This window comes from Suricata suricatta, chromosome 1, assembly GCF_006229205.1.
Source record: "Suricata suricatta isolate VVHF042 chromosome 1, meerkat_22Aug2017_6uvM2_HiC, whole genome shotgun sequence".
In the NCBI taxonomy this organism is placed as follows: Eukaryota; Metazoa; Chordata; class Mammalia; order Carnivora; family Herpestidae; genus Suricata; species Suricata suricatta.
The window spans coordinates 48,902,529-48,929,433 of NC_043700.1; the positions used below are offsets into that span (position 1 = coordinate 48,902,529).

At 38.8% G+C, this 26,905-nt stretch overlaps 1 protein-coding gene across 1 annotated transcript in view; it reads right to left on the bottom strand.

Moving 5' to 3' along the window:
- LOC115290701 (serine protease-like protein 51) overlaps positions 1-26,905 on the bottom strand; it is a 32,004-nt gene that overhangs the window by 3,220 nt on the left and 1,879 nt on the right. Inside the window, exons 2-4 of the mRNA XM_029938534.1 lie at positions 19,729-19,921; positions 18,484-18,743; positions 17,346-17,488 (exon numbers count right to left, since the gene is read on the bottom strand). Coding sequence (XP_029794394.1) covers positions 17,346-17,488; positions 18,484-18,743; positions 19,729-19,921 — 596 coding nt within the window. The remainder of the gene's footprint in view (positions 1-17,345; positions 17,489-18,483; positions 18,744-19,728; positions 19,922-26,905) is intronic.

Genomic DNA, 26,905 nt, shown 5'->3' on the forward strand with positions numbered 1-26,905 from the left:
CTGATAGTTTTTTGAGGAGCCTCCACACTGTTTTCCAGAGCGGCTGCACCAGTTTACATTCCCACCAACAGTGTAGGAGGGTGCCTGTTTCTCCACACCCTCACCAGCATCTATATTCTCTTGACTTGTTCATTTTAGCGACTCTGACTGGTGTGAGGTGGTATCTCAGTGTGGTTTTGATTTGTATTTCCTTGATGATGAGTGACGCTGAGTATCATTTCATGTGCCTGTTGGCCATCTGGATGTCCTCTTTGGAGATGAGGTCTTCTGCCCATTTCTTCACTGCATCATTTATTTTTCAGGTATGAAGTTTAGTGAGCTCCTTGTATATTTTGGATACTAGCCCTTTATCTGATATGCCATTTGCCACTATCTTTTCCCATTCTGTCAGTTGCCTGTTCATTTTTTTTTATTGTTTCCTTTGCATCGCAGAAACTTTCTATCTTAATGAGGTCCCAGTAGTTCATTTTTGTTCTTGATTTCCTTGCCTCTGGGGATGTGTTGAGGAAGAAATTGCTGCGATTGAGGTCTAGGAGGCTATTTCCTGCTTTTTCCTCAAGGGTTTTTATGGTTTCCTGTCTCACATTCAGATTCTTTATCCATTTTGAGTTTATTTTTGTGAATGGTGTCAGAAAGTGGTCTAATTTCATTTTTCTACATGTTGCTGTTATTTTAAAGTCCAGTTTTTCTGATATAAGTATGGCTACTCCAGCTTTCTTTTGGCGTCCAGTCGCATTGTAGATATTTCTCTATCCCCTTACTTTCAATCTGAAGGTGTCTTCAGGTCTAAGGTGAGTCTCTTGTAGACAGCAAATAGATGAGTTTTGGTGTTTGATCCATTCTGCTACCCTGTGTCATTTGACTGGAGCATTCAGTCCATTGACATTCAGTGTTATTATTGAAAAATATGGGGTTAGATTCATTGTGTTTCCTGTAGAGTGCATGTTTGTAGTGTCTCTGGTACCTTTATTCCTTGCTACATTTCCCTCATAGAGTGCCTCTTAAGATTTCTTGTAGGGCTGGTTTGGTGGTGATGAATTCTCTCATCTTTTGTTTATTTGGGAATACCTTTATCTCTTATATTTTGAATGACAGGCTTGCTGGATAAAGACTTCTTGGTTGCATATTCTTCCTGTTCATCACATTGAAAATTTCCTGCCATTCCTTTCTGGCCGGCCAAGTTTCAGTAGATAGGTCTGTAACCACTCTGATAGGTTTCTTTTTGTATGTTAAGGCCCTTTTCTCCCTAGCTGCTTTCAGGATTCTCTATTTTTATATTTTGCCAGTTTCACTATGATATGTCATGCTGAAGGTCGGTTTACGTTATGTCTTAGGGGAGCTTGGTATGTCTCTTGAATTTCAATGTCTTTCTCTTTCCCCAGATTGGGGAAATTTTCATGTATAATTTGGTCCAGCACCCCTTCAAGCACTCTGTCTTTGTCTTCCTCTTCAGGAACTCCTATGATACGGACATTGTTCCGTTTGACTGTATCACTCAGGTCTCTGATTCTCCTTTCATGCTCCTGAATCATTTTCTCTCTCTTTTTCTTGGCCTCATCTTTTGCTATAATTGTGTCTTCTAATTCACCTATTTTCCTCTCTGCTTTTTCAATCTGTGCACTGGCAGCCTCCATTTTATTATTCATCTAATTTATAGCCTTTTTTTTTTAACTCATCACAGCTATTTTGAAGGTCCCTAGTCTTTGTATCAATATCTTCTCTGATGGCTTCTATGCTTTTTTCAAGCCCAGCGATTAATTTTATGACAATCGTTTTAAATTCTTTGAGTTATGTTGCTTGTGTCTGTTTTGAGCAGTTCTGTAGCTGTAATTTCTTCCTGGAGTTTCTTTGGAGGAGAGTTCTTTTGTTTCATCATTTTGCTTAGCTTTCTGTCTCTTGTCCGTTTTAACAGCTCATTCTTCACTCTGCGTTTATTAGTATTCCTCTATAGAAGAAGGCTCTTTGAGTGTCTTGGGTCTGTCATTTGAGGAGATGTTCTTTTAATGATGTCTCTTGGTTTCTCTTGTTATGCCTCTGATTAATTTATTTCCCTACTCAGCGATATTTGGGACTTTCCACTATGTGTGCTTTGGGTTGTTTCTTGAGATAGCCCTGAAAAGGAAAACACACAGAGAACACAAACACACAAATGTACTGATAGAACAAGTAAGGAAGCAAACCAAAAGGGGAAAGAACAAAAGAAACAGGAAAGAAAAGAGACGGGGGAAAAAAAGAAAAGAAAAAAAGAAAAAGAAAAAAAGGCAGGTGGGGAGTGGGGGGAACAGCGACAGTCAGAAATAAAGGACAGTCTAAGAGCTTAAAATTGCGGTAGCGGGGGAGATAAGGATGAGATAAAGGAAAAACTATCTGGATGGTTAAGAGTTGATCTAAGCACAGCAGTGCCTAAATGTTGGTCTTTCCCAGACTTCAGGGGGAAAGGGAGAAAAGAAGAAAATAGGAAAATAGTAAAGAGAAGACAGGAGGGAAATATTAAAGAGTAAAAATATTAAGAAAAAAACAATTAAAGGTAATAAGCAAAAGCACAGCAGCTCTCCAGCGCAGATGGGCATGACTTGGTGTAGGTAGGTAGGGTCTCGGGAGCTGCTCTCTGAGGCCCCACCTTGGTGGATGCCAGGAGAAGAATGGCAGCGGGTGCCCCAATCCCCCCTCAGACCATGCGTTGCCAGCCACTTTCTTGAGTCCAACCACCTTGTGCCTCAGGTGGGTCTAATTGTTTCTGTTTTTTAAGTTCTGCCCACTTTCTAAGTCCTTGCCCATGCACTCAATATTACCCCACAGTTAAAATCTGCAAGCGGGCGGCTTTCTGGTTGGGACTGAATAGGGGGATTGTGAAGTCAGATTTTTTCCCCTGGCTCCGTCTGAGGTCTGTGAGCTGCCACGCTCAGTGGCTCTCAGTCCCAGGCTAAATCTCTCCTCTCCAGGGATTACGCTGTGAGTGATTCAGTCTCTATTTCTCTTCCCTGGTCTTTCTGCTGCCTTGCCCGGTGGTGCCCCACACGACTGTGAAGGTCCATGTGCCTCTGGATACCCAGCCACTCCGCACGTGCAGCGCTGTTTTGGGAACTGTGCATCTCTGGTGTCACGGCCACCCCACACTATGCGGCTGGCCATGGAGTGGTGCGCCTAGGGACATGAGTGTTTCTGCGAGCCCAGCACCAAGCCTCTGGGCGCTTTGTCTCCTGGCCTGGCACTCCTTCCCCTAAAGTCTTCGGTCCCAGCTCGCATTCACTCACTCAGGCAACCATGAGACTGCTGTTGATAAGGGGTCTGTCCGCACACCTCCATTCTTAGAGATAAGAAAGCTGTGGCTTTTTAATTCTTCTCAGTTTGATAGTTGTGTGTGGATGGAGGTAATGGGGCTCCTTACTTCTCCACCATCTTGCCGCCCACCTCAAATGCTTTTTCTACATCTATCGACAGGATCATATGATTTTCATCTTTTCTTTTGTTAATGTGATGTATCACATTGATGGATTTGCGAATATTGAACCAGCCTTGTAAACCAGGAATGAATCCCACTTGATCATGGTAGATAATTCCTTTTATATGCTGTTGAACTTCATTTTCTAGTATCATGTTGAGTATTTTTGCATCTGTATTTATTAAGGATATTGTCCTATAGTTTTCTTTTTTTGTTGGGTCTCTGTCTGGTTTGGGAATCAAAGTGATACTGGCTTCATAGAATGAGTCAGGAAGTTTTCCTTCTATTTCTATTTTTTGGACAAGCTTGACAAGAATGGGTATTAACTCTGCTTTAAATTCTGATAGAATTCCCCTGGGAAGCCATCTGGCCCTGGACTTTTATTTGTTGGAAGATTTTTGATAACTGATTTGATTTCTTCACTGATTATGGGTCTGTTCAGATTTTCTATCTCTTCCTGTTTGAATTTTGGTAGTACATGTATGTTAAGGAATTTGTCTATTTCTTCTAGATTGTCCAGTTTGTTGGCATATAATTTTTTATAGTATTCCCCGATGATTGCTTGCATTTCTGAGGGATTGGTTGTAATAGATCCATTTTCATTAGTGATTTTTTTCTATTTGGGTGTTCTCTCTTTTCTTTCTGAGGAGGCTGGCCAGAGGTTTATCAATTTTGTTTATGTTTTCAAAAAACCAACTCTTGGTTTCATTGATCTGTTCAATTCTTGTGGTGGTGGGTTTTTTTTTCTTTTTTTTTGGATTCTATATTGTTTATTTCTGCCCTGATCTTTATTATTTATTTTCTTCTGCTGGGTTTGGAGTGCTCTTGCTGCTCCCTTCTAATTCCTTTAGGTGCTCTGTTAGATTTTGAATTTGTGCTTTTTCTAGTTTGTTGAAATAGGCCTGGATTACAATATACTTTCCTCTTGGGACTGTCTTTGCTGCATCCCAGAGAGTTTGGATTGTTATATTTTCATTTTCATTTGTTTTGATATATTTTAAAATCTCTTTTATAATTGCCTGATAGGTCCAATCATTCTTTAGTAGGGTGGTTTTTAACATCCATGTTTTTGGAGGTTTTTGAGACTTTTTCCTATGATTGATTTCAAGCTTCATAGCATTGTGATCTGAAAGTGTGGATGGTATGATCTCTATTCATTTATACTTATGGAGGTTTGCTTTATGACCCAGTATGTGATCTATCTTGGAGAATGCGCCATGTGCACTTGAGAATAAAGTAAATTCTCTAGCCTCAGGATGTAGAGTTTTAAATATATCTGTCAAATCCATCTGTTCCAATGTGCCGTTCAGGTCCATTGTTTTTTTTAGTGATTTTCTCTCTGGTTGATCTATCCATTGCTGTAAGTGGAATATTAAAATACCCTCCAATTAGCAGATTCTTATTAATAAGATTGTTTCTGTTTGTGATTGTTTTATGTATTTGGGTGCTCCTGCATTTGGCACATAGATGTTTTAATTGTTAGCTCTTCCTGATGGAGAGACCCTGTAATTATTATATAATGTCCTTCTTCATCTTTTGTTACTGCCTTCACTTTAAAGTCCAGTTTGTCCAATATAAGTATGGCTACTCTGGCTTTCTTTTGACTTCCAGTCGCATGATAGATATATCCCCTCCCCCTTACTTTCAATCTCAAGGTGTCGTCAGGTCTAAAATGCATCTCTTGTAGACAGCAAATAGATGGATTTTGGGGTTTTTTTAAAAATTCATTTTGCTACCCTGTGTTGTTTGATTGGAGCATTCAATCCATTTACATTCAGAGTTATTATTGAAAAATATGGGTTTAGATTCATTGTGTTCTCTATAGGGGTCATGCCTGTAGTGGTGTCTCTGGTACCTGGTTTCCTGGCAACATTTCCCTCATAGAGTGGCTCTTAGGATTTCTTGTAGGGCTGGTTAGGTGTTAATGTATTCTCTCAATTTTTGTTTATTTGGGAAACTCTTTATATCTCCTTCTATTTTGAATGACAGGCTTGCTGTATAAAGGATTCTTGGCTGCATATTTTTCCTGTTCATCACATTGGAGATTTCCTGCCATTCCTTTCTGGCTTACCAAATTTCAGTAGGTAGGTCTATAACCACTCTTATAGGTCTCACTTTGCATGTCAGGGCCCTTTTATTCCTAGCTGCTTTCAGAATTCTCTCTTTATCTTTATATTTTGCCAGTTTCACTATGATATGTCATCCTGAAGGTTGATTCAAGTCACGTCTGAGGGGAGTTCTCTATGCCTCTTGGATTTCAATGTCTATTTCCTTCCCCACATTGAGGAAGTTCTCAGCTATATTTGATCAAGCACCCCTTCAGGACCTTTTTCTCTTTCTTCTTCTTCAGGAATTTCTATGACATGGATATTGTTTTGTTTGATTATATTACTCAGGACTCAAATTCTCCTTTTATGCTCTTGGATCAAATTTTCTCTCTTTTTCTCAGCTTTCTCCTTTTCTATAACCGTGTCTTCTAATTTATCTAGTCTCCTCTCTGCCTCTTCTGTCCATGCAGTGGCAGCCTCCATTTTATTATGCACCTTATTTATAGCATTTTTTAGCTCCTTACATCTATTTTGAAGGTCCCTAGTCTTGAATCAATAGCTTCTTTCATCAAATAAACTTCTTTCATCAAAGAAGCTTTTATCAAGTAAGCGATTAATTTTATGACAATTTTTTTTTCTAAATTCTTGCTCTGTTATGTTGCTTATATCTGTTTTGAGCAGTTCTGTGGCTGTGACTTCTTCCTGGATTTTTTTAAGAAGAGAGTTCTTTCGTTTCATCATTTTGCCTAGCTTTCTGTCTCTTGTCAGTTTTAAAAGCTTATTATGCACTCTGCACCTGTTAGTGTTGCTATATTAAAAAAGGTTCATTGACTTTCCAGAGTCTGTCCATTCAGGAAGTGTTCTTTTGTTGTGACTTTGGTTATTTTATTTTCCTACTCAGTCATATTTGGGACTCTCCACCATGTGTACTTTGGCTTGTTTCTTGAGGTAACCCTGAAAAGGAAAACAGACAGACAAACACACAGGGAACAATAGCATGCAAATGCACAGACAAATCAAACAAACAAGCAAACCAAAAGGGGAAAGAAAAAAATAGAAAAGAAAAGAGAAAAAAGAAAGAAAAGTGGGGGGACAAAAACAACAAAAGACAAAGGATAGTCTAAAAGCATAAAACCAGTGGATGGGAGAGATAAAAACGAGATAAGGGAAAATATATCTGAATGGCAAGAATTGATCTAATCATGGCAATGCATCAGTGTTGGTCTTTCCCGGGCTCCAGAGGGGAAATGGAGAAAAAGAAAAAAAAAAATGGCAGCTCTCCAGCGTGGATGGGCGTGGTTTGGTGTTGGTAGGTCTTGACAGCTGCTCCCCGAGGCCCCGCCTTGGTGCCTGTGGGGAAAAGAATGGCATCGCCCCAATCCTTCTCAAACCAAGCACTGCAACCCACTCTTTTGGGTCCTATTTCCCTGTGCTGTGGGCAGGCCAAGTTGTATTTTCCAAGCCCCGCTTCATTTCCAAATCCTAGTCCATGCACTTTAATGATACCGACTGAAAGATGAGATGTACTCCTGCAGGCCAGGCGGCTTCCTAGCTGGGGATCAAGTAGGGGGGTTGGGGAGCAGTTTCTCCTGGCACAGATCAGGGCATGGAGCCCAAGGAAAATGCGCCAGCTAAAAGGGATGGATCTCTCTCCCCATGCCCTGTGGTTATAGATGGGATGATAAGATCTCTCTCCATCCTGGGCCAAGGTTTTTCTCTTCTCTAGAGACAGCTCTATGAGCATTTTCAGCCTCTCTTTCTCTTTCCCTTGTCTCTCCGTGGCTCTGCATGCTCCCCAATGCTCTGTGTGGAGTGGGGCTCCCTCCCCTCCAATCCCTAGTGTCCTGGCCCATTTTTATCTTTCCCAGTTCACACTCATTCACGCATGAGGCTGTCTTCTTTGTGGACTCTGTGTCTTTCCCTCTCACTCTTTTAGATCAGAATATTGTGGCTTTGGTCCTTCTTAGTTTGATAGATTCAGGTGGATGAAAATTACAGAGCTCCCTACTTCTCTGCCATCTTGCCCTGGAAAGATTTTCCTTCAGGGATGTCCCAGAGAGAGGCTGCAGTGTGGCAGCTTTCCACTTTCAGGTGGTGTGTGCCTACCATGTAGGACTGCTATCATAAGACACTACTCTCAGCAAATTTTAGTTTCCTTCACCAGGAACCCAGAGTGATGGCCTTGCAGCCCAAGTAGTGGGACCCCGAGCACTTGCCTTTTTTTTTTTTTTAATGTTTATTTACTTTTGAGAGAGAGACAGAGTGCAAGCTGGGGAGGGGAAGAGAAAGAAAGGGAAACACAAAAGCCAAAGCAGGGTCCAGGCTCTGAGATGTCAGCACAGAGCCAGACATGGGGCCCAAACTCACAGGCTGTGAGATAATGACCTGACCCAAAGTTGAATGCCCAACCAGATTAAGCCACCCAGGCACCCCAAGCCTTGACTTCTTTAGAGCTCAGGTTCCTTAAATGTCAAAGGAAGGTTAGGATTGATTTCCATTAGTGTTTTTCAAATGGTGATTCATATTTCACATCCCATCATTGAGTCATGATATCAACTCAGTGGGTGGTACCTAGCATATAGGAAGTATATGTATCATTTCATGTGTATGTATGTGTGTGCACACACACGTGTGTGTTCTAGGCCATGATGTAGAATCTACTCCTTACTGTGAGTTACACAGAATACCATTATAGGCATTGATACCCATCATTGATTAGAAACTCCGCTGCCGTGAATAGTCTCTAGTGGGCATTTATGTGAAGTACAAAGATTTCTCCTCAGGTGCATCCACATGGTTGGTTTCTAGACCTAGACCTTCTTATATCTAGACCTTTTTACATTATATATTTCAATCTTGCCTTTTCCAAGCCCTTGACCAGCAAGTCAAGCTGTTCACCACTGCCAATGAGGTCTTACTTAACACTACCTATTTCTCCATACAAAGGAGATGACCAAGTGTAATATTCAAAACTCTGCTCACAGGGGTATTTCCCTTCCTTGTCACATCATTCAAGGCCAGTCCTGAGCAGTTCTATATTGTAGCATAAGTCCATCTTCAAGGCCCTCTGTGGAATCAAGACAGAGTTTTTCTTCTGTCATCAGCTGGCATAGGGCCTCTTATTAAGTCAATATATAAGTTGAGAGAGCAGTTTTGTTGCAACAGAGGTAGGTGACATAAAGACATAAGTAACCATTCATGTTACTTACTTAGACTTGCTTGAACTCAATCCTGAAGTTTCATGAGAAGATGGAGTGTTTCTGGTCTTTCAAACCATGTGAATCAGTAGGTTATGATAGGCAGTTCCTGTCTCATAGCCACTTAGTGTCTCATGGCTCAGTGCTCACTCTCTAGTAGGATTCTGTAGCACAGCAGGAATTGCTTTAAAAATTCTCTGCTGCAGAAGACAGATTGCTTCAGATCTATAATAGTCTATAATTTGGCTTGCCAGGGACTCCATACAATGTCCATATTTACCATAGTAACATGGACACACACAAATATTAGATTGGGGTGGTGAACTGATATTGGAGAAGTATTAAAATACATATAATCCCCTGAACCCTAATTACTTTAGGCTGGGTGTGGATGGTCAGTAAATACCATGGTTAATGTTACAAGAGAGAGGAGTTACATGACCATAATTCTCTATATTTTTACTGGATGGGAGAAAGCAAGGAGAATCTCTGGGATTATGTAATATTGGTAGCTTCATGAGTAGAAAAGTGACTTTGTTTGAAAAGAGGAGTTTCAGGAGCTCAGCTCAGTAAAGAGTTAGCCTCTTTTTCATTGAGCTAACTGAGACCTACTGAATCACAGCTCTGTTGAGCTACCAAAAACAGCAAGAAAATGAGCCTTCAGAGCCATTCAAAGTTGTTCTTTCTATTGGTCCTATGACCAAAGTGGCAGGTCGCTTTATACTGTATCTTGAACTCAATGCAAAATCCTCTTCACCTTTGAGCCCCACAATCAATTGAAAACCTTCTGAGGCATTGATAAATGGGTTGGATCATTCTTTTCAACTATAGGGTATGCTATCTAAAAAATCCAAGGAGGACCCAACAACTGCTGTGCTTCTTTCTTAGTGATAGGAGGTGTACAGTGCAAAAGGTTGTCCTTTCTCTTAGAGTGGGTTCCCTGAGGATGTTCAGATCATTGGACTCCTAAAAACTTTATCAATATATCAGGCCACTGAATCTTCATCTTTCATCTTCTGGAGTGATATGTCTTATCTGAGTAAAGTATTTTCCACTTCCTATTCCCTAGGTCTGATAAGAAAGATGACATTAATATAGTAGATTAATATGATACTCTATTTGTGACAGAGAACAAGACAATTAACATGTTCTTGGGCCAAGACAGTGGATGTGAGCTACTATACTTTCCAGGTCAATGCAAACCAATTTTAATCTTCTAAGAGGAAATGGAAAAGAATATGTGTTCCAGATCAATAACTGCATATCATATGTGCTGTAATAATGATGCCACATAAGGCATAACAGCTCAGTTGGGGCTGCCAATTGATAAAGTGTATGGCAGTACATCATTGTCTGCCATGATTCATCTGGGTTTCTGCAGGGACCATACCAGTGAATTTAATGCACTAATACTGGCAATTCCACATAGGATGCAGTACTACTTCTGGTTAACTACCATAATGGACATTGTGATGTAGTGCTCAAATTACCCCTTCAACAATCTCTCTAACTTATTTCCTCAACTGTCAACTCTCTTTGGTAATTGCCTTGGATAAAGAAAGCCTCTTCACCCAAGGTCATGCTTATTTTCCAAAGGAACCCCACACTGAATCACTGATGAATGCAGGGAATATAAGATTCCAGCTCCCTCACTTCAATTAGAGACAACTGTGGAAGGACATCCAAGCTTCAGAGGACCTCATGGTGTTGCTGAAGATTTTACTGAAATTGTATCACACCCCAAATTTTCCTTTATCTTGCCCTGCGTCCTTCCCTCCACAGGTGTTTATCCAGAAGGCACTACCTAATAAATCTCTTACATTGTCTCAGAGTCTGCTTCCTAGGGACCCCAAACTATGGCAACTATCTTGGACAATAGGGACATTATCAGGGTTATTGTTGTTGTTTTCACTATAAAGTTTCCAGAGAATTAAGGGTTCTGCTGGCTGCTAAGTATAACAATCCTTGTGTGCACCCAGGAGCCAAAAAAAATGAATCTATTGGATGGGGTCCTGTTATACCCACTCTGACTCAGACTTGGACGAGGACTATAACAGGGGGCCATAATGATATTTTGGGTCCCCTAGTAATAATATCATCTCAGATGAGTTATCCAACAGCCTTTGAAAGATCTGAGTATTCTCCTTTCCCCCAGAGTACAGCTACCCTGGTAAGTGAAAAGAGTTTTGACACAGGAAAAGATGAAGGATAGGGCCAGTAATTCAGTCTGCTACAGTAAGCAAGAGAATATATTAAAGAACTGAGGGTAGGAGGGAAACGTTTTTAGACTGAGTGGGCAGGAAGTTCCCCACTGAAGAAGTGATATTCGAAAAGAGACCCGTCTAATAAGTAGGAGTTAGCATAAGGAAGACTGGTGGAAAGAATACTTCAGGCAAAGCATGTGGAAAAGCCCTGGAGGAGAAAAAGAACATGGCCCATTGAAAGAATGAAAAGATCAGTGTTGTCAAGCCTGGTAAGTGAAATGGAGATAGCAGCAGAGGTATGAGCTTTGTGGGCTATACCAGGAATATCCAGAGTTACTATCAAGAAGTTTGATTTCAGGAGAGGTTTAGAATATCATAAGCCTTTGAGAAATGTGTATAAGACAAGACACATTTGGGCAAATGTCTGTTATCCAATTTACGTAAAGCTCCATTACTTCAACTTAGGAGCTCCCCTATTTAATGACATAATACAGTATGAATAAGCCTCTCTTAGAGAAGCTACAGCCTCTACAAAACCCTAGTATTTCCTTTTGGGGGGCATCCTCTTAAATGTCATCCCATGAATAATGCCTATATTCATATTCTACCTGTCCTGCAAGCCCCACACGCTTCAGAAAGGTCTTTCTCCTCCTGGCCTTTAATACATGTTGTCTGTGCCTCTCTTATTGCACAAAATGCTTCATACTGTAAAATAATTTATTTACTTATGTGTAGCACAATCATTCTTACATAAGATTTAGAATTGTCTACTTATGTCCCATTACAAAAGAAGATTTAAGGTCCCAGGAGTAAATCTGAGCACAGAGTTTTACTCTAAAAAGTTTTTTTCCAGAAAGTACCCACACCCCCATTCCATCAAATGCCATAGACAAGGAAAGTAAAGTTTTTCCAGAAAGTACCTTCAGCCCATCATATCAAGTGCCATAGATGAGGAAAGACTGAAGCAAAGAAGAAGAAAGTATGCTCATCCCTACATTTTGACTCCATTAAAGCAATAAACTTTTCTCAAATATCAGCTACTGTAAGTCCTGATAAATGATAGCTTATAATTTTGTATCTCTTTAAAAGATAATTGTTTAAACAGAATTAGAAACCATTCTCTCTCTCTCTCCCTCCCTCCCTCTCTCTCTCTCTCTCTCTCTCTGGTTTATAACATAAATAAGCAAATTATATGACAACTATAGAATAAAGGTTAAAGGTGAGGGGGAACAGTGTACTATTATAAGGTTTTTTATACTAAACATGAATTGCTGTATCATATGACAGTAGTTTGCCATAAATTAAAGATATATACTGTAAACCAGGGTAGCAAACTTTTTCTTAAAGCAACAGATAACCAATATTTTAGACTTGTGGGCTCACAAATGCCTCTCTTCCTTTGTTTTAGCTTGAAAGGAGCCATAGATAATATAAACGAATGGGTGTGGGTGCCTTCCAGTAATAGCCAATTTACAGAAACAGACCCACAAGCCATAGTTTGTCAACTCCTACTATAAACCTTAAATCAGTCACTAAAAAATTTTTTTAAAAGTTCTAGCTAGTAATCCAACAAAAGATCATATAATGGTATCGTAAAAAATACTTAGTTAACTCAAAAGAAGGCATTTTAAAAAGGACAAAGAAAGGAAAAACAAATTGTGCAAATAGAAAAGACATAGCAAGATGCTAGACTTAAAGCAATCATATTATTATTCACATTAAATATAAATGGTTTAAATACACCAATTAAAATGTAGATGTGGCCAAATTTATGTAAAACAGTGACACCTACCTATATCCTGTTTACAATTAAGTCATTTTAAATATAAAGACATAAATTGATTAAAAGTAAAAGAATGGGAAAAGTTATACCATTCTAAAACTAGTCAAAATAAAGATAGAGTGCCTATATTAGTATTAGAAAAAGCAGATTTTAGAGCAAAGAAAACAGCAAGAGTAAAAGTTATTTCATAATTATAACGTGACCAATTAATCAAGAAGGAATTACAGTCCTAAACCTTGTGCACCTAACAACTTTAAGAGACCCAAAACAAAAACTGATTGAATTGTAAGAAGTAATAGAAAATTTTAGTCACAGATTGCAATATTTATGTTTCAATAATTGGTAAAATAAGTAAACAGAAGAACAATTTTTATATAGAAGGCCTTAACAATATGATCAACCAATTTTATCTAATTTACATTTATCAAACATTCCACCCAATGCCAAAGATAAAATACATTTTCCTCCCAAGCACCCCAGAGCATTTATCAAGATAGACTGTATTCTGGATCATAAAAATAGTATTAATAAATTTTAAATAATTGAAATTATACAAAATTTATATGTGTGTGTTATGACCACAGTGGAATTAAATTAGAAATCAATAACACAATAATATCTGGAAAATAGCCCAGTACTTAGAAACCACATAACACATTCCTATATAACTCATGAGTCAAAGAAGAAACCAAAAGGGAAAATAGAATTCATTTTGAACAGAATGAAAATGAAAATACAGCATAGTAAAATTTGGAGAAACATGCTAAAACATTCTTTAGGGGAAACATAGCACTAAATCTCTATATTAGAGGGTAATAAAAGTTTCAAACCAGTGAACTCAAAAATATATTTATCTTGATGAGCACTGAATAATGTATAAAATTGTTGAATCATTATATTGTATATCTGAAGCTAATATAACACTCTATGTTATTTATACTTCAATTAAAAAATATATGAAAGAAGTCTATTAATTTTTTAAAATGTAAAAGTTAAAAGAACAAAAACCAAAAACTAGTCTTTGTGCTTTGGGGTTAGGCAAAGATTTCTTAGTTATAACACCAAAAGCATGAACCATAAAATAAAACAATGGTAAATTGGGCTTTGTGAAAATTAAACACTTCAGTGCTTCAAAAGTCATGAGGAAAACTTTTTGAGTTAATAGATGCATTCATTCTCTTAATGGTGGTGATCATTTCATGGGTGTATACATATGTCAAAACTTATCTAACTTATCTAATTCAATGTGTACAATTATTGTACACACAAAGCTGTTACAAATTAATTTAAACATTTTTTAAAGAATTGAGGCACCTGGGTGATTCAATCAGTTGAGTGTCTGACTCTTGATTTCTGCACAGGTCATAGTCCCAGGGTCATGGATTGAGCCCTGTGTTGGGCTCTGCACTGAACATGGAGCCTGTTTAAGGTTCTCTTTCTCTCTCTCTATCTCCACCCCTCTCCTCTACCTGTACACACACTCTCTCTAAAATAAATAATAATAATAATAAAATAAAAACAAAAGTTTGAGAAGAGTGACCCAGAGGGCTTCTCAGTGCAGATGCCTGAGCTTCATCCCTAGAACTCCTAATTTTGTAAACCTGAGATAAAGTCCAGGAATCTGAATTTTTACCAAGCATCCAGGTAATTCTAGTGGACATTTGGAACACTGTCCTAATATATAAGCAGCAAAATTTAGAGCAACCTGATAGTGAAGCATACCCCAAGGACTTTCCAGGGAAAGCAGAATAGCCTGAGAAGACTAGAAAGAGAACAGGGAAATATCTCTCCGTGGCATGGGAGAGAACTCACAAGTCCCTGCATCTGTAGGATAAAGGGCATCAAAAGTGTGGTGTTGTAGTATTACAAGACATTTCAGATTTAGGTTTTTTTATTTAAAAAAATTTTTAATGTTTTATTTATTTTGATACAGAGAGAGACAGAGCATGAGAGGGGGCAGGGCAGAGAGAGGAGACACAGAACCGGAAGCAGGCTTCAGGCTCTGAGCTAGCTGTCAGCACAGAGCCTGATGCGGGGCTCGAACCCAGAACATGAGATCTGACCTGAGCCGAAGTTGGAGGCTTAACTGACTGAGCCACCCAGGCACCCCAGGTTTTTTTTTTTTAATCATTTAACGTTTGGTATGAGTTACATTTTGTTAAACTCCAAAGAGAACTAGCCTATATTTTATGTTTTTCTCAGCAGTTCTAAGGGATGACACTACATCAATGTGATGGTTTCATCCGTCAACTTGGGTAGGTTATAGTACCTAGTTGCTTGGTCAAGCACAAGGCTAGATGTTGATATGAAGGTTTTTGTTTATTAAGATTTAATTAGCATTGAAATCAGTAGACTTTGAGCCATACAGATTACCTTCCATAATGTGGATGGGACTCATCTAATCAGTTAATTAAGAGAAAATATTTAGGTTTTCTGAGAAGGAGGAATTATTCCTCCAGACTTTTCTCAGACTCCTGATGGCAACATCAATCTTTCCCTGGGTCTCTAGTCTTCTGGTCTCCCGTACAGAGTTTAGAATGACCACCCCCCATAATTGCATGTGCCAATTTATTCTATTTGTTTGTTTGTTTATTTGAGAGAGAGACAGAGACAGAGAGACAGAGCGAGCGAGCTCTGAGTGAGGGAGGAGGAGAAGGAGGAGGAGAGAAAGAATGAGAGAGACAGAGAGAGAATCTTAACCAGGCTTCACACACAGCATAAAGCCTGATGTGGGGCTCAATCCCACTACCCTGGGATCCTGACCTGAGCTATAATCAAGAGCTGGATGCCCAAAAACTGAGCCAACCAAGTGCCCCCCATCTCTTTCTTTTTCTTTTAATGTTTATTTATTTTTGAGAGAGACAGAGCATGAGTGGGGGAGGGGTAGAAAGAGAGGAAGACACAGATTCTGAAGCAGGCTCCAGGCTCTGAGCTGTCAGCACAGGGCCCGACACAGGGCTCAAACTCACAAATCGCTAGATCATGACCTGAGCCGAAGTTACATGCTTAATCGACTGAAGCAGGGGCTCTCCTCCTACCCAATTTCTTAAACTCTAATTCTCTGCCTTCCCCTACTCTCCCCCCATACAATTTTTTTTCTGTTTTTCTTGAGAACTCTAATAGTCAATAAAATAATAATATCCCATTAAACTAATCACTATGAGATCTTGTAAAATATTCATAAATTTGGATGTGGCCATATAAATGTGCATACATATTTGAACAACGAACCTTACATCATTTACATCCTTATATCTTTCTAGTGTCTGATACACATTCAGAATTCACAAGGTATCTGAATGAATGAATGTGTTTCTCTTTATGTACTCCAGTAGGGCTGCATGTGGTTGATTGTCTTCTCTGCATCTGCTAATTCTGATCTTATCTATGCCAGGGAGACTTAACCAAGGAAGGACCTAGAAAAGACTCTTCTACTCATCCCTAATTGTGCTTTATAGCCCTGATCTTTAAACTTTGTCTCACAATTTTCTAAAAACAAATTCTTATGATCTGTATTATAGTCTGGCCACACAAGCTATTCTGTTTCCTCTCAGTGGAAGGACATACTGACTTTCTTGCCTTGAATTTTTATCCTTTCTCATTTTATGAGTAATGACTTTGACCACTCAACAGTGGCCCTTATGCAGTTATCTATGTCTATGGAAAGAGCAGACTTTGTTGATTCCTCCAAGCCACTTTACTATGCTAACTTTTTATTTAGATATTAAGGGGAGGGAAAGAAAGGTGTGGTCCCATATCATAATCATCCCACTTTCAACTCTAAACAGGACAAGAGACCCCTGATCATAATTCTACCACAAACTTTTCCTCATGAATGGCCCAGTAGATGAAAGTATTTGTACCTCAGATGGGGAGCTCTCTGTGTTGGGGTCTATCTAAAGCACTGAGCTGACAGAATTAAAGCTGGTCATTAGCTAGGTAATATTGTGTTTCATAAGAGAAGTAAAAGAAGTTACTTAGCAACACAAAATATTGGAGTGATGAAAGACCTCTTTTTAGTATTGTACTTGGTCTTTCTTCATTCGATTTGTGATATTTGGGAGAATTGAATCCATATCTAACTTCCAGGGTTATCATAGAAGCTAACTCATAGTCTATGCTCCATTGATGCTGGTGTAAAGATGGGAGGGAAGAATGTAGGGAGGAGAAGAAGAAGTGAGGGAGAGTCTAAAGCTTAGTGATTTGATTTATCACCAGTAAATATGGTGACAAGCAACATTTGGGAAAGCAAACCCAACAGTAAGGGGTACTGTGGAACATGAGGCAGGGAGCTTCTCCAGGCTCCTGAGATGGTATAGGCATTTCTCTCCTTTTCCGTCTCTTCTTGGATCCATGGAATAAATTGAGCCACAGACACAAACATACCAGGCCTCCCCCTGAAGCCAGATCTTATGCCCCAGCTGAAGACACCCACTTGGAAGAGCCTCTGGGTTCCACGGATAGTACAGACCATAGGTGCCCCACTGTCTCCCTGAGAATGAGAGAATGAAGAAGGTACAGTCTGCAAGGAATCAAGAGTAGCTCTAGCAAGAAGGCAGGATAAGACAGTCCTAGGGGCATGGGTCAGGGGCTTCACTCCTGGACTTTCTCCTGAGAACCTAGAAAGTGGTGGGGGATGTGAAGGATGGGGCTGAGGTAGAGACCAAGTACCTGGCAATTGCCTTTGGTGCCTGGTTCCTTCCAAGCACAAACCATGTTCCTGGAGAGCTGGTCTACCCTCTTGCTGCATTCTCTCCAGCTAATCTGCAGCACTCTCATCTTCTGCAGGTACATGTTTAAGTTGTCATGTCGGTCTGGGAAATGAGGAAGCTAGGGTGAGAATGAGTGCCACATCAACCACTGAAGGAGACAGGCCCACAAATGATCAGGGTTGAAGTCATGAAATGATGCAAACACTTAGCAAATCACTTACTCACAGAGTAGGAAGGCCATAAAGATGACCTTATGTAATGCCCCTCTCAATACAAGAAGTGGCTTCTTCATTTCTGTTTATACGTATTCCCTTTGGGAAACTCATTCCCTCTGGCACAGCCTACTAAAGCCCTAGCACCAGCTCCTGTCAGGAAAACCTAGAGTGAATTTTCTCCATGGCTCCACTATCTCCCCACAGCCATGCTTTGTCCTTGTGCAGAGAGTCAAAATAGCCCAATTTCTGAGTGTTGTCCAATGTCTCTGCCAGGCCAGTGGAGGAACCAGGAAAATGACACACTGTCAGTGCCAATTTGTGGAAAGGAAACAATTGTAATTCTAAAGGACCTTCTGGCCTTTTCCCAATCCTACTCCCACCCTCCCAGAGTTTCTCCCTGTCTGACCAGGCGTGTGGCCTGGGAAAGGAGTGTAGTCATTGATGACAAAGATTGGTTAGAGAATCACAAGCTCAGTTATCTCAGAATGATGGCCAACATGGACCTTATTAAATTATAAACAGATGGGGAGATGCACAGTGTAAAATAGTCCATGAAGGAAGAATCCAAACTAGCTTCCTAAAGTGCTTCTGGGCTCAAAAAAATTATCACTCTCATGTTTTGATATTCTTCTATATTCCAGTTTTCACTAGGGACCTTACAGGTATAATTGCATTTAATTTAATCCACATAAGGAATTTGAGGGAAATATTGCTGTCATTCTACAGGTGAGAAAAGGTAAGGGTGAGTAAGGTGAAGGAGCTAGCCAGCTCAAGATCAAGAAGCTAGAGTAGTGAGGCCACAATCTCCCAGTGCAACATGCTTTCTAGCCCAGAGAAATCTAAATGTAAACTTCCTATGGGTTTTGAAGGGAAGGCACATACCATGCTCATAAGCTGTCACCCACTCTGTCATCCAACACCTGTCCCAGATCCTTTCCTTCTTCTGTAAGCAGATGGGCATTTTGAAGTTAGTGAATTGTACTGGTGTGGCAAGCAGGAGAAGGGAGAGATCACTGTCAAGATGGGATGGTTTATAATCTTTGTGAATAATTATCTTCTTCACTTGTTTTCTCTCTAAGCGGACATCGCTGAATCTTCTGGTTCCCATGACCACAGAAACATTTCCCAATGCCATTTCTAACCTAAAAAATGAATATAATAACTCCAAACTATAATAATGGAATTTTACATTTGTTAATAGTACAGTTTACAACTGAATACTGAAATAAACCAAAGCAGTGGATGTGTAGTGGCCTAAACAGTGGCTAGAAATGAGAGTGGCAGCAGTCAGCAGCCCAAACTCTGAACTAGTAAATAATCAGCCCAGCGAAATTTCTCTGACTCAAAGAAGTGAAATGAATCCATCCAAGAGAATAGAATGTGAGTTCCTTGACAACAGAGAGTTTTATTGTCTTGTTTACCACTATATCACCAGCACTTAGAATAGCACGTGGTAGGTGTTCCTTGAGTCTGTGCACAATGAATAAATACAGTGTATTGTCTACACATGTAGATAGGGAAGCAGAAGGCAAGATTTGTACTTATTTTCCAATACTGGGTGCACAGCTACAATGAGTGGCCAACCTTTGGATATGGTTCACTTTAAACGAGAAAGTAGGTGTAGAGAAGACACTGTCTGGTACAAAGCCAATGGGAACGAACTGGGTTCATAAGCCTTGTGCACTAACCCTTTAAACTACCTGGCCCATTTTGTAGGAAAGTAGATGGACCTTGAGGGTGTCATGCTGAGTGAAGTAAGCCAGGCAGAGAAGGACAGATACCATATGTTTGCACTCATAGGCCTAGCAGGAAAACAGGAGAGACCTAATGGAGAACCAGGGGGAGTGGAGGAGGGAGAGAGAGTTGGGGAGAGAGAGGGATGCAAAACTTGAGAGACTATTGAATGCTGAGAATGAACTGAGGGTTGAAGGGGAAGGGGGAGGGGGAAAAGAGGTGGTGGTGATGGTGGAGGGCACTTAAGGGGAAGAGCACTGGGTGTTATATGGAAAACAATTTGACAATAAAATATTATGAAAAAAAAAGACAAAAAAAAAAAAAAACCTACCTGGCCCAGACAAAAGAGTGAGAAGATTTGATGTAAATTAAGACAATGTTTCAGAAACTTACAGAGTTCTTGGGAAGCAATGTGCAGCTGTCAAAATCCACCACCGATGTATGATCGAGCCTCCACAGAGATGTTTCTGTGAGATCTGGATACTCACTTGCCATGGAAACTCACCTTCCTGGACTTCCAACAGTTCACGAAATTGTAACGATGATGAGTTTGAAAAGGCAGGTCGGTGGCCACATTGAACTTTGTCTGAAAGAGAAATGAAAGAGCCATTTGTACATGAGGAGCACTGAGAAATCCTTATCTGGTATTCTCAGCATCTTCCCAGCTTAGACTAGTGCTAAAGCTGACTGAAATAAGTGTGCAGGCACAAAGGAGACTGGTCTCAGAAAACACTAACAAAACACACTTCCAAGGTCTGTCTCTCACGTTCAAAAAGAGCTGTGAGACCTGGAGAAGTCAGGGTGGAGATTCGTTAGAAGCTGTCAAGAGGTTAAGGTGGCAGCATGAAATGGCTAAAGATATGCAGGATCCATTCAGGAGAATGCAACCATGCAGAATTTGAATAAGAAGAGTTAATATCAATAATTATAAACTATAACAGAGGAATAGCTACAAAGGGTCAAGAGGACTTCAAGAATACTCCAAGGTTAGGGGAGAGTGAAAGGACTCATCTTGGCAGAGGAGCCCCTCGCCAACATGGGGTTCAGAAATCAGTACAGAATGTGTGTTTGCAGCCTAAGGGAAAACAGAAGTTTGGTAGTCCCTCTGCTCTGCAAGCAGGAAACATCCCTCTGAAGTACAGCTGGAGTGAGGTTGGAACATCGCTTCTGATAACAAGTAGAAATGAGCAGACAGAAGCTTAGGTGTCAAGAGGCTGCTCATCAGCCAGGAGTGTTAATATCTATATTGAGACTGCTGCCCTAAGGAGGTGCAGGAGATCAAAAGGATTGGGGGGAGCTGATCAAAGAGGAAGATATGACCACAAGGCGGCAGTAGCACACACATTCTTTATTTGTTTTTTTATGCTTTTTTATTTTTTCCATAATATTTTATTGTCAAATTGTTTTCCATACAACACCCAGTGCTCTTCCCCTTAAGTGCTCTCCACCATCACTACCACCTCTTTTCCCCCCTCCCCTTTCCCCTTCAACCCTCAGTTCATTCTCAGCATTCAATAGTCTCTCAAGTTTTGCATCCCTCTCTCTCCCCAACTCTCTCTCCCTCCTCCGCTCCCCCTGGTTCTCCATTAGGTCTCTCCTGTTTTCCTGCTAGGCCTATGAGTGCAAGCATATGGTTTCTGTCCTTCTCTGCCTGGCTTACTTCACTCAGCATGACACCCTCAAGGTCCATCCACTTTCATACAAAGGGTCATATGTCATTCCCTCTCATTGTCATGTAGTACTCCATCGTGAATATATACCACATCTTCTTGATCCATTCGTCAGGGGATGGACATTTAGGCTCCTTCCATGTTTTGGCTATTGTTGACATTGCTGCTATGAACATTGGGGTACATGTGCTCCTATGCATCAGCATTTCTGTCTCTCTTGCGTAAATCCCCAGCAGTGCTATTGCTGGGTCATAAGGGAGTTCTATCAAGCCCCTTCTCTGATCTCTTTCACCTGGAAGTTCCCGTGTCCTCACACATGGTCTCACACAAGCCCTTTAATGGCTTGAGACCATCCAGAAGCTAATGTAGGGAGCCACCATCCAGAAGGGGAGGAGGACACGGGAACTTGCAGGTGAAAGAGATCAGAGAAGGGGCTTGACATCTAGGTAATGTTGCTCAGCAGCACAAATGGGAGTCTCTGAGTAAGAGCAATGAAGCACAGCAGTGGTGTGGGGTGTTTATAATCACTGGCTTTATTGTATCTATGACTGGCAGATATTGGGTGCAGTTTTATGGGGTAGGTAAAACAGGCAGGCTCTAAAAGTCTAAAAACTGCTTAGTTGTGCTATACTGAAAACAAATGGAAGCGTAAAAAATTAAGTTTGGCACCAGCGGGCTTTGAGCTAATGGGTATCAGCTTGCTATGAAGAAATAAACAATCTATGGTCTAGTAGACAAAAGCCATTTTTGGAGCCATGTATATAACAGGAGATCACTAAACAGGAGACAAGGCTCAAGCTTACAGAGGGACCCATGGCAGGAACCAAGCACTATTGGATGTCTTTTCCCTCCAACAGTGATACTGTAGGAGCAAGGAGAAGCAAAGAGAAGCATGCCAGACAGAACCGGGAGAAAAACCCCTTCCTTCTGCAGTATCTGTCTAGTACTTTCTACTGAGGATAATTTTGTTTTCCAGATTAATTGAGGTATAACTGACATATAACAGTGTGTAAGTTTAAGATGAACAGGGTGTTGATTTGATACACTTATATATTGCAAAATGATTATTACCATGCATTAACATATCCACCATGTCCCATTATTACCATTTCTTGTTTGTAGTGAGAACATTTAAGATCTCCTTTCTCAGCAACTTCCAAGTGTATAATACAGTATTATTAACTATAATCACATTATACATTATGTCCCCAGAATTTATTCATTTTCTAACTCGAAATACATATTCTTTGACCAACCTTTCCTCATTTCTCATACCCTAGGCCCCTGGTAACTACCATTCTGCTCTATTTCTATGAGCTTGTTTTTTTCTGATTCCATATATAGGTGAGATAATGAAGTTTTTGTCCTTCTCTGTCTGACTTATTTCACTCAGCATAATGCCCTCAGAGTCCATCCATGTTGTTTCAAATGGCAGTATTTCTTTATTTGCCATGACCGAATATATTCATATATCCATTCATCCACTGACACTTAAGATGTTTCCATAATTTAGCTATTGTAAATAGTTCTGAAATGAACATCGAAATATAGACACATCTTTGAGATCCTGTTTTCATTTCCTTTGGATATATACCAACAAGCAAGATTGCTGGATGATACAGCAGTTCTATTTGCAATTTTTTAAGGAAACTCCATTTTGTTTTCCATAATGACTGCATCAATTTACATTCTTCCCAACAGTGCACAAGGGTTCCCTTTTTTCTATATCCTTGCCATGACTTGTTATCTCTTGTCTTTTTGATAAAAGCTATTCTAGCAGGTGTGAGGTGATATCTAATTGTGGTTTTGGTTTGCATTTTCTTGATGATTAGTAATGTCAGTGTATCTATTCATATTTCATGTGTCTGTTGACCATTTGTATGTCTTCTTTGGGAAAATGTCTATTCAATACCTCTGTCCATTTTCTAATAAAAAATTTTTGGCTATTAAATTATATGAGTTCTTGGGGCGCCTGGGTGGCTCAGTCGGTTAAGCCTCCGACTTCGGCTCAGGTCAGATCTCACATTCGTGGGTTTGAGCCCCATGTCAGGGTCTGTGCTGACAGCTAGCTCAGAGCCTGGAACTTATCTTCGGATTCTGTGTCTCCTTCACTCTTTGCCCCTCCCCATCTCATGCTCTGTCTCTCTCTGTATCAAAAATATATTTTAAAACATTTAAAAATTAAAAAAAAATTATATGAGTTCTTTATGTTTTTTGGATATTAAGCTCTTACTGTATATATGATTTGCAAACATTTTCTCCCATTCAATAGGTTGCCTATTAGTTTGTTGACTTTTTCTTTTGTTGAAGCATTTTAGTTTGCTATAGTTCCTCTTATTAATGTTTCCTATAATTGCTTATGTTTTTGGTGTCACAACCAAAAAATTGTTGTGAAGACCAATGTCACTAAACTTTTCCCCTTTGTTTTCTTTATAAGCGTTTTATTTATGTTTAAGTCTTTAACCCATTTCAAGTGAATTTTGGTGTGTGGTATAAGATATTCATTCATGTAATCATCTAGTTTTCCCTGAACTGTTTATTGAAGTGACTATTTTTCCCCATTGAGTATTCTTTGGCTCTGTGTCAAATATTAGTTGAACATGTATGTAAGAGTTTATTTCTCAGCTGTCAATTTTTTCCCACTGGTCTTTGTGTCTGATTTTATTTACTAGAGCTTTGTGTGATGCTTCCAAGTTTGTTCTTTCTCAGAATTGCTTTGGCTATACAGAATCTTTGGAAATTCTGTACAAATTTTAAGATTTTTTTTCCTATTTTTGAGATAAATGTCATTGGAATTTTGTTAGAGATTGCAGTGCTTCCATAGATGGTTTTGAGTAGTATGGACATTTTAACAGTATTAATTCTGATCCATAAATATGGACTATTTTTCAATTTATGTCTTCCTCAATTTTTTTCATCAAAGTCATAGTTTTCAGTGTAGAGATTTTTCATCTTTTTGGTGAAATTTATTCTTATATTTTGATGCTACTGTAAATGGGATTATTTTCTTTATTTCATTCTCATATATGTTGTTGTTTGTCTATGGAAATACAACTGATTGTATGTTGATCTTGTATCCTGAAACTTTACTGAATTCATTAATTGTTTTTTTGACAGAATATATGTATTTTCTATATATGACTACATCATCTTCAAACAAGACAATTTTAGTTTTCCCTTTTTAGTTTGCAAGCATTTTATTTTATTTTTATTTATTGCCTGATTGTTCTGGCTAGGACTTCCAGTGCTTTGTTGAATAAGTGAGAATGGGTGACTTCGTCTCGCTCCTGGTCTTAAGAGGAAAAGCTTTCAATTTTTCTCCATTGAGTATAATATTAGCTGTGGGTTTGTCATATATAGCCATTATTATGTTGAGGTATATTCCCTCCATAGCCAATATGTTGAATATTTTTATCATAAAATGATCATGTGTTTTGTCAAATGCTATTTCTGCATCTATTGAGATGACCATGTGATTTTTATCTTTCACTCAATTAATGTAGTGTGTCACATGTATTGATTTGTGAACCATCCTTTCATCCCAGGGATAAATACCACTTGATTATGGGTGTATGATCCTTTTAATGTGGAATTGAATTTGGTTTGTTAATATTTTAGTAAGAATCTGTATATTTATATTCATCAGGGATATTGGTCAGTAGGTTTTTTTTTTCCCTTGTAGTATCCTTAGCTGGCCTTGGTATTAGAGTATGTTGGCCTTGTGAAATAAGTTTGGGAATATAATGAAATAATACAACTAGAGTTTTAAGTAATTTTTTCAGATAAAATTTAATTGAGGTAAAAATGGCCCTCATAAATAAAATATAAAGTATTGTGGCCCTTTGTCACAAAGTTTGTCTAAACTTTGTCAGTGTTTCAAGTCTTAAAAAATAGTTCCTCTGATTTAGGACAGTTTGGGATCTTGATATGTGAGTTCAACTGATGTAACTTGAACAAAGCCATGTCCCGTATTTGAGGAACTTGTTGCATGCTATTCCCCAATAAGTACCTCTGAAAGTCACTTCTTATTTTTCATCTGTTAGTTGTAGAGGCCACCAAATACATGACCTAAATATATGTGTAAAATCCATACTTAAATTTATAATTTTATGCTAAAACTTTATATTACTAAAATTCCAGATTCTATTGTGTGTTAATAACCACTGGGAATGGATTATCTAAAAATTCCTTACAAAATTGTTGGAGCATCTAAATATGATTCAATGTAGAATTCAAACTAAAATATTTTCATCAAAACATGTCAATATGTTTTATAAATTCTTATTGAAATCCATAAAAATATTTAAAAAATAGAAACCTATTACTCTCAGATTAAAGTTTCAACAGTCAACTTTTTAAAATGTGTGTTCTGTTAATTCCAAATATTATTTAGGTTACATTTTCTGGCATTCTTAATTGGATTTTAAATATTAACTTACTAAGGATGCTTGGGTGGCTCAGTTGGTTAAATGTCTGACTCTTGATTTTAGCCCAGGGTCACAGGATTGAGCCCTGTGTCAGGTTTTGCACTGAACATGTAGCCTGCTTAAGATTCTTTAAGATTCCCTCTCTCTCTCTCTCTCTCTCTCTCTCATCCTCCCTCTCCCTCTCTGGGAGGCATAGAATCTGAAGCAGGCCCCAGGATCTGAGCTGTTAGCATAGAGCCTGACACAGGACAGTAACTCACAAGCCACAAGATCATGATTTGAACCAAAGATCATGAATGAGCCACCCAAGTGCCTTGATACATTGCATCTCTATTTTTATCTGTTTTGAGATTTTAAATTTTCTCTTTTGATTTAACCCATTGGTTGTTCAGAAGTGTGTTGTTTAGTTTCCACATATTTGTAGATTTTCCATCTTTCCTCTTCTTCATTTCTAAGTTCATTCCATTGTGATCAGAAAAAGTAGTTGATATTATTTCAATGTTCTTAAAACTCCTAAGATTTTTTTGTGTGTTTTATTATATAATCTATCCTACAGAATGTCCCCTGTGAACTCAGGAAGAATATTCTGCTGATGCTCTCTAGAATGATCTATATATGTCTATTAAATTTATTTGTTCTGGATTATGATTCAATTTCAATGTTTTCTTTTGATTTTGTCTGGATGTCCTATCCATGGTTGATAGTGGGGTGGTAAATTCTCCTACTGTCTCTTTCTCTCTTCAGTCCATTAGTATTTGTTTAATATATTGCAATACTGGGTACATATATATTTACTATTCTTATATCTTCCTGATGTATTTACTTTTTAATCATTTCATAACACCTTTCTTTATCTCTGCTATCTCCTTTGGCATAAGGTATATTTTGTCTAATGTAATTATGGCTACCTTCACCTTTCTTTTGTCTTCCATTTCCATGAAATCTCATTTTCCATCTTTTTACTTTGAGTCTATGTGTGTCTTTAGAGACAAAATTAGTTTCCTGTAGACAGCATATAATTGGGTCTTCTTTGTTATTTTTTAATCCATCCAGACATTCTGTGCCTTTCCATTAATTTAATTCATTTTGTAATTAGAGTTACTATTGACATATAAAGATGTACTACTGCCATCATATCATTTGCCTTCTGGTTGTTTTGTATCTCCATTGTATCCTTTCCCCTGTTTCTGCCTACCTTTTTAAAGTGGTGATTTTCTATGAGGATTTGCACAGTCTCCCCTTTTTTTTATGTTTTGTGGCTCGACTCTAGGTTTTTTGTGGTTACCATTTGGCTTACGTAAAACATCTCCTAAAAAATGCTGATAGCATCCAATCTTCATTTGGCTATAAAAGTTCTACCCTTTTAACCCTTCACTGTTATATTTTTCATGTCACTATTTACCTTTTCTTATGCTGTGAATTCATTGAGAAATTCTAGTAGCTAACTTATTTTTTATACTTATTTTTAATGCT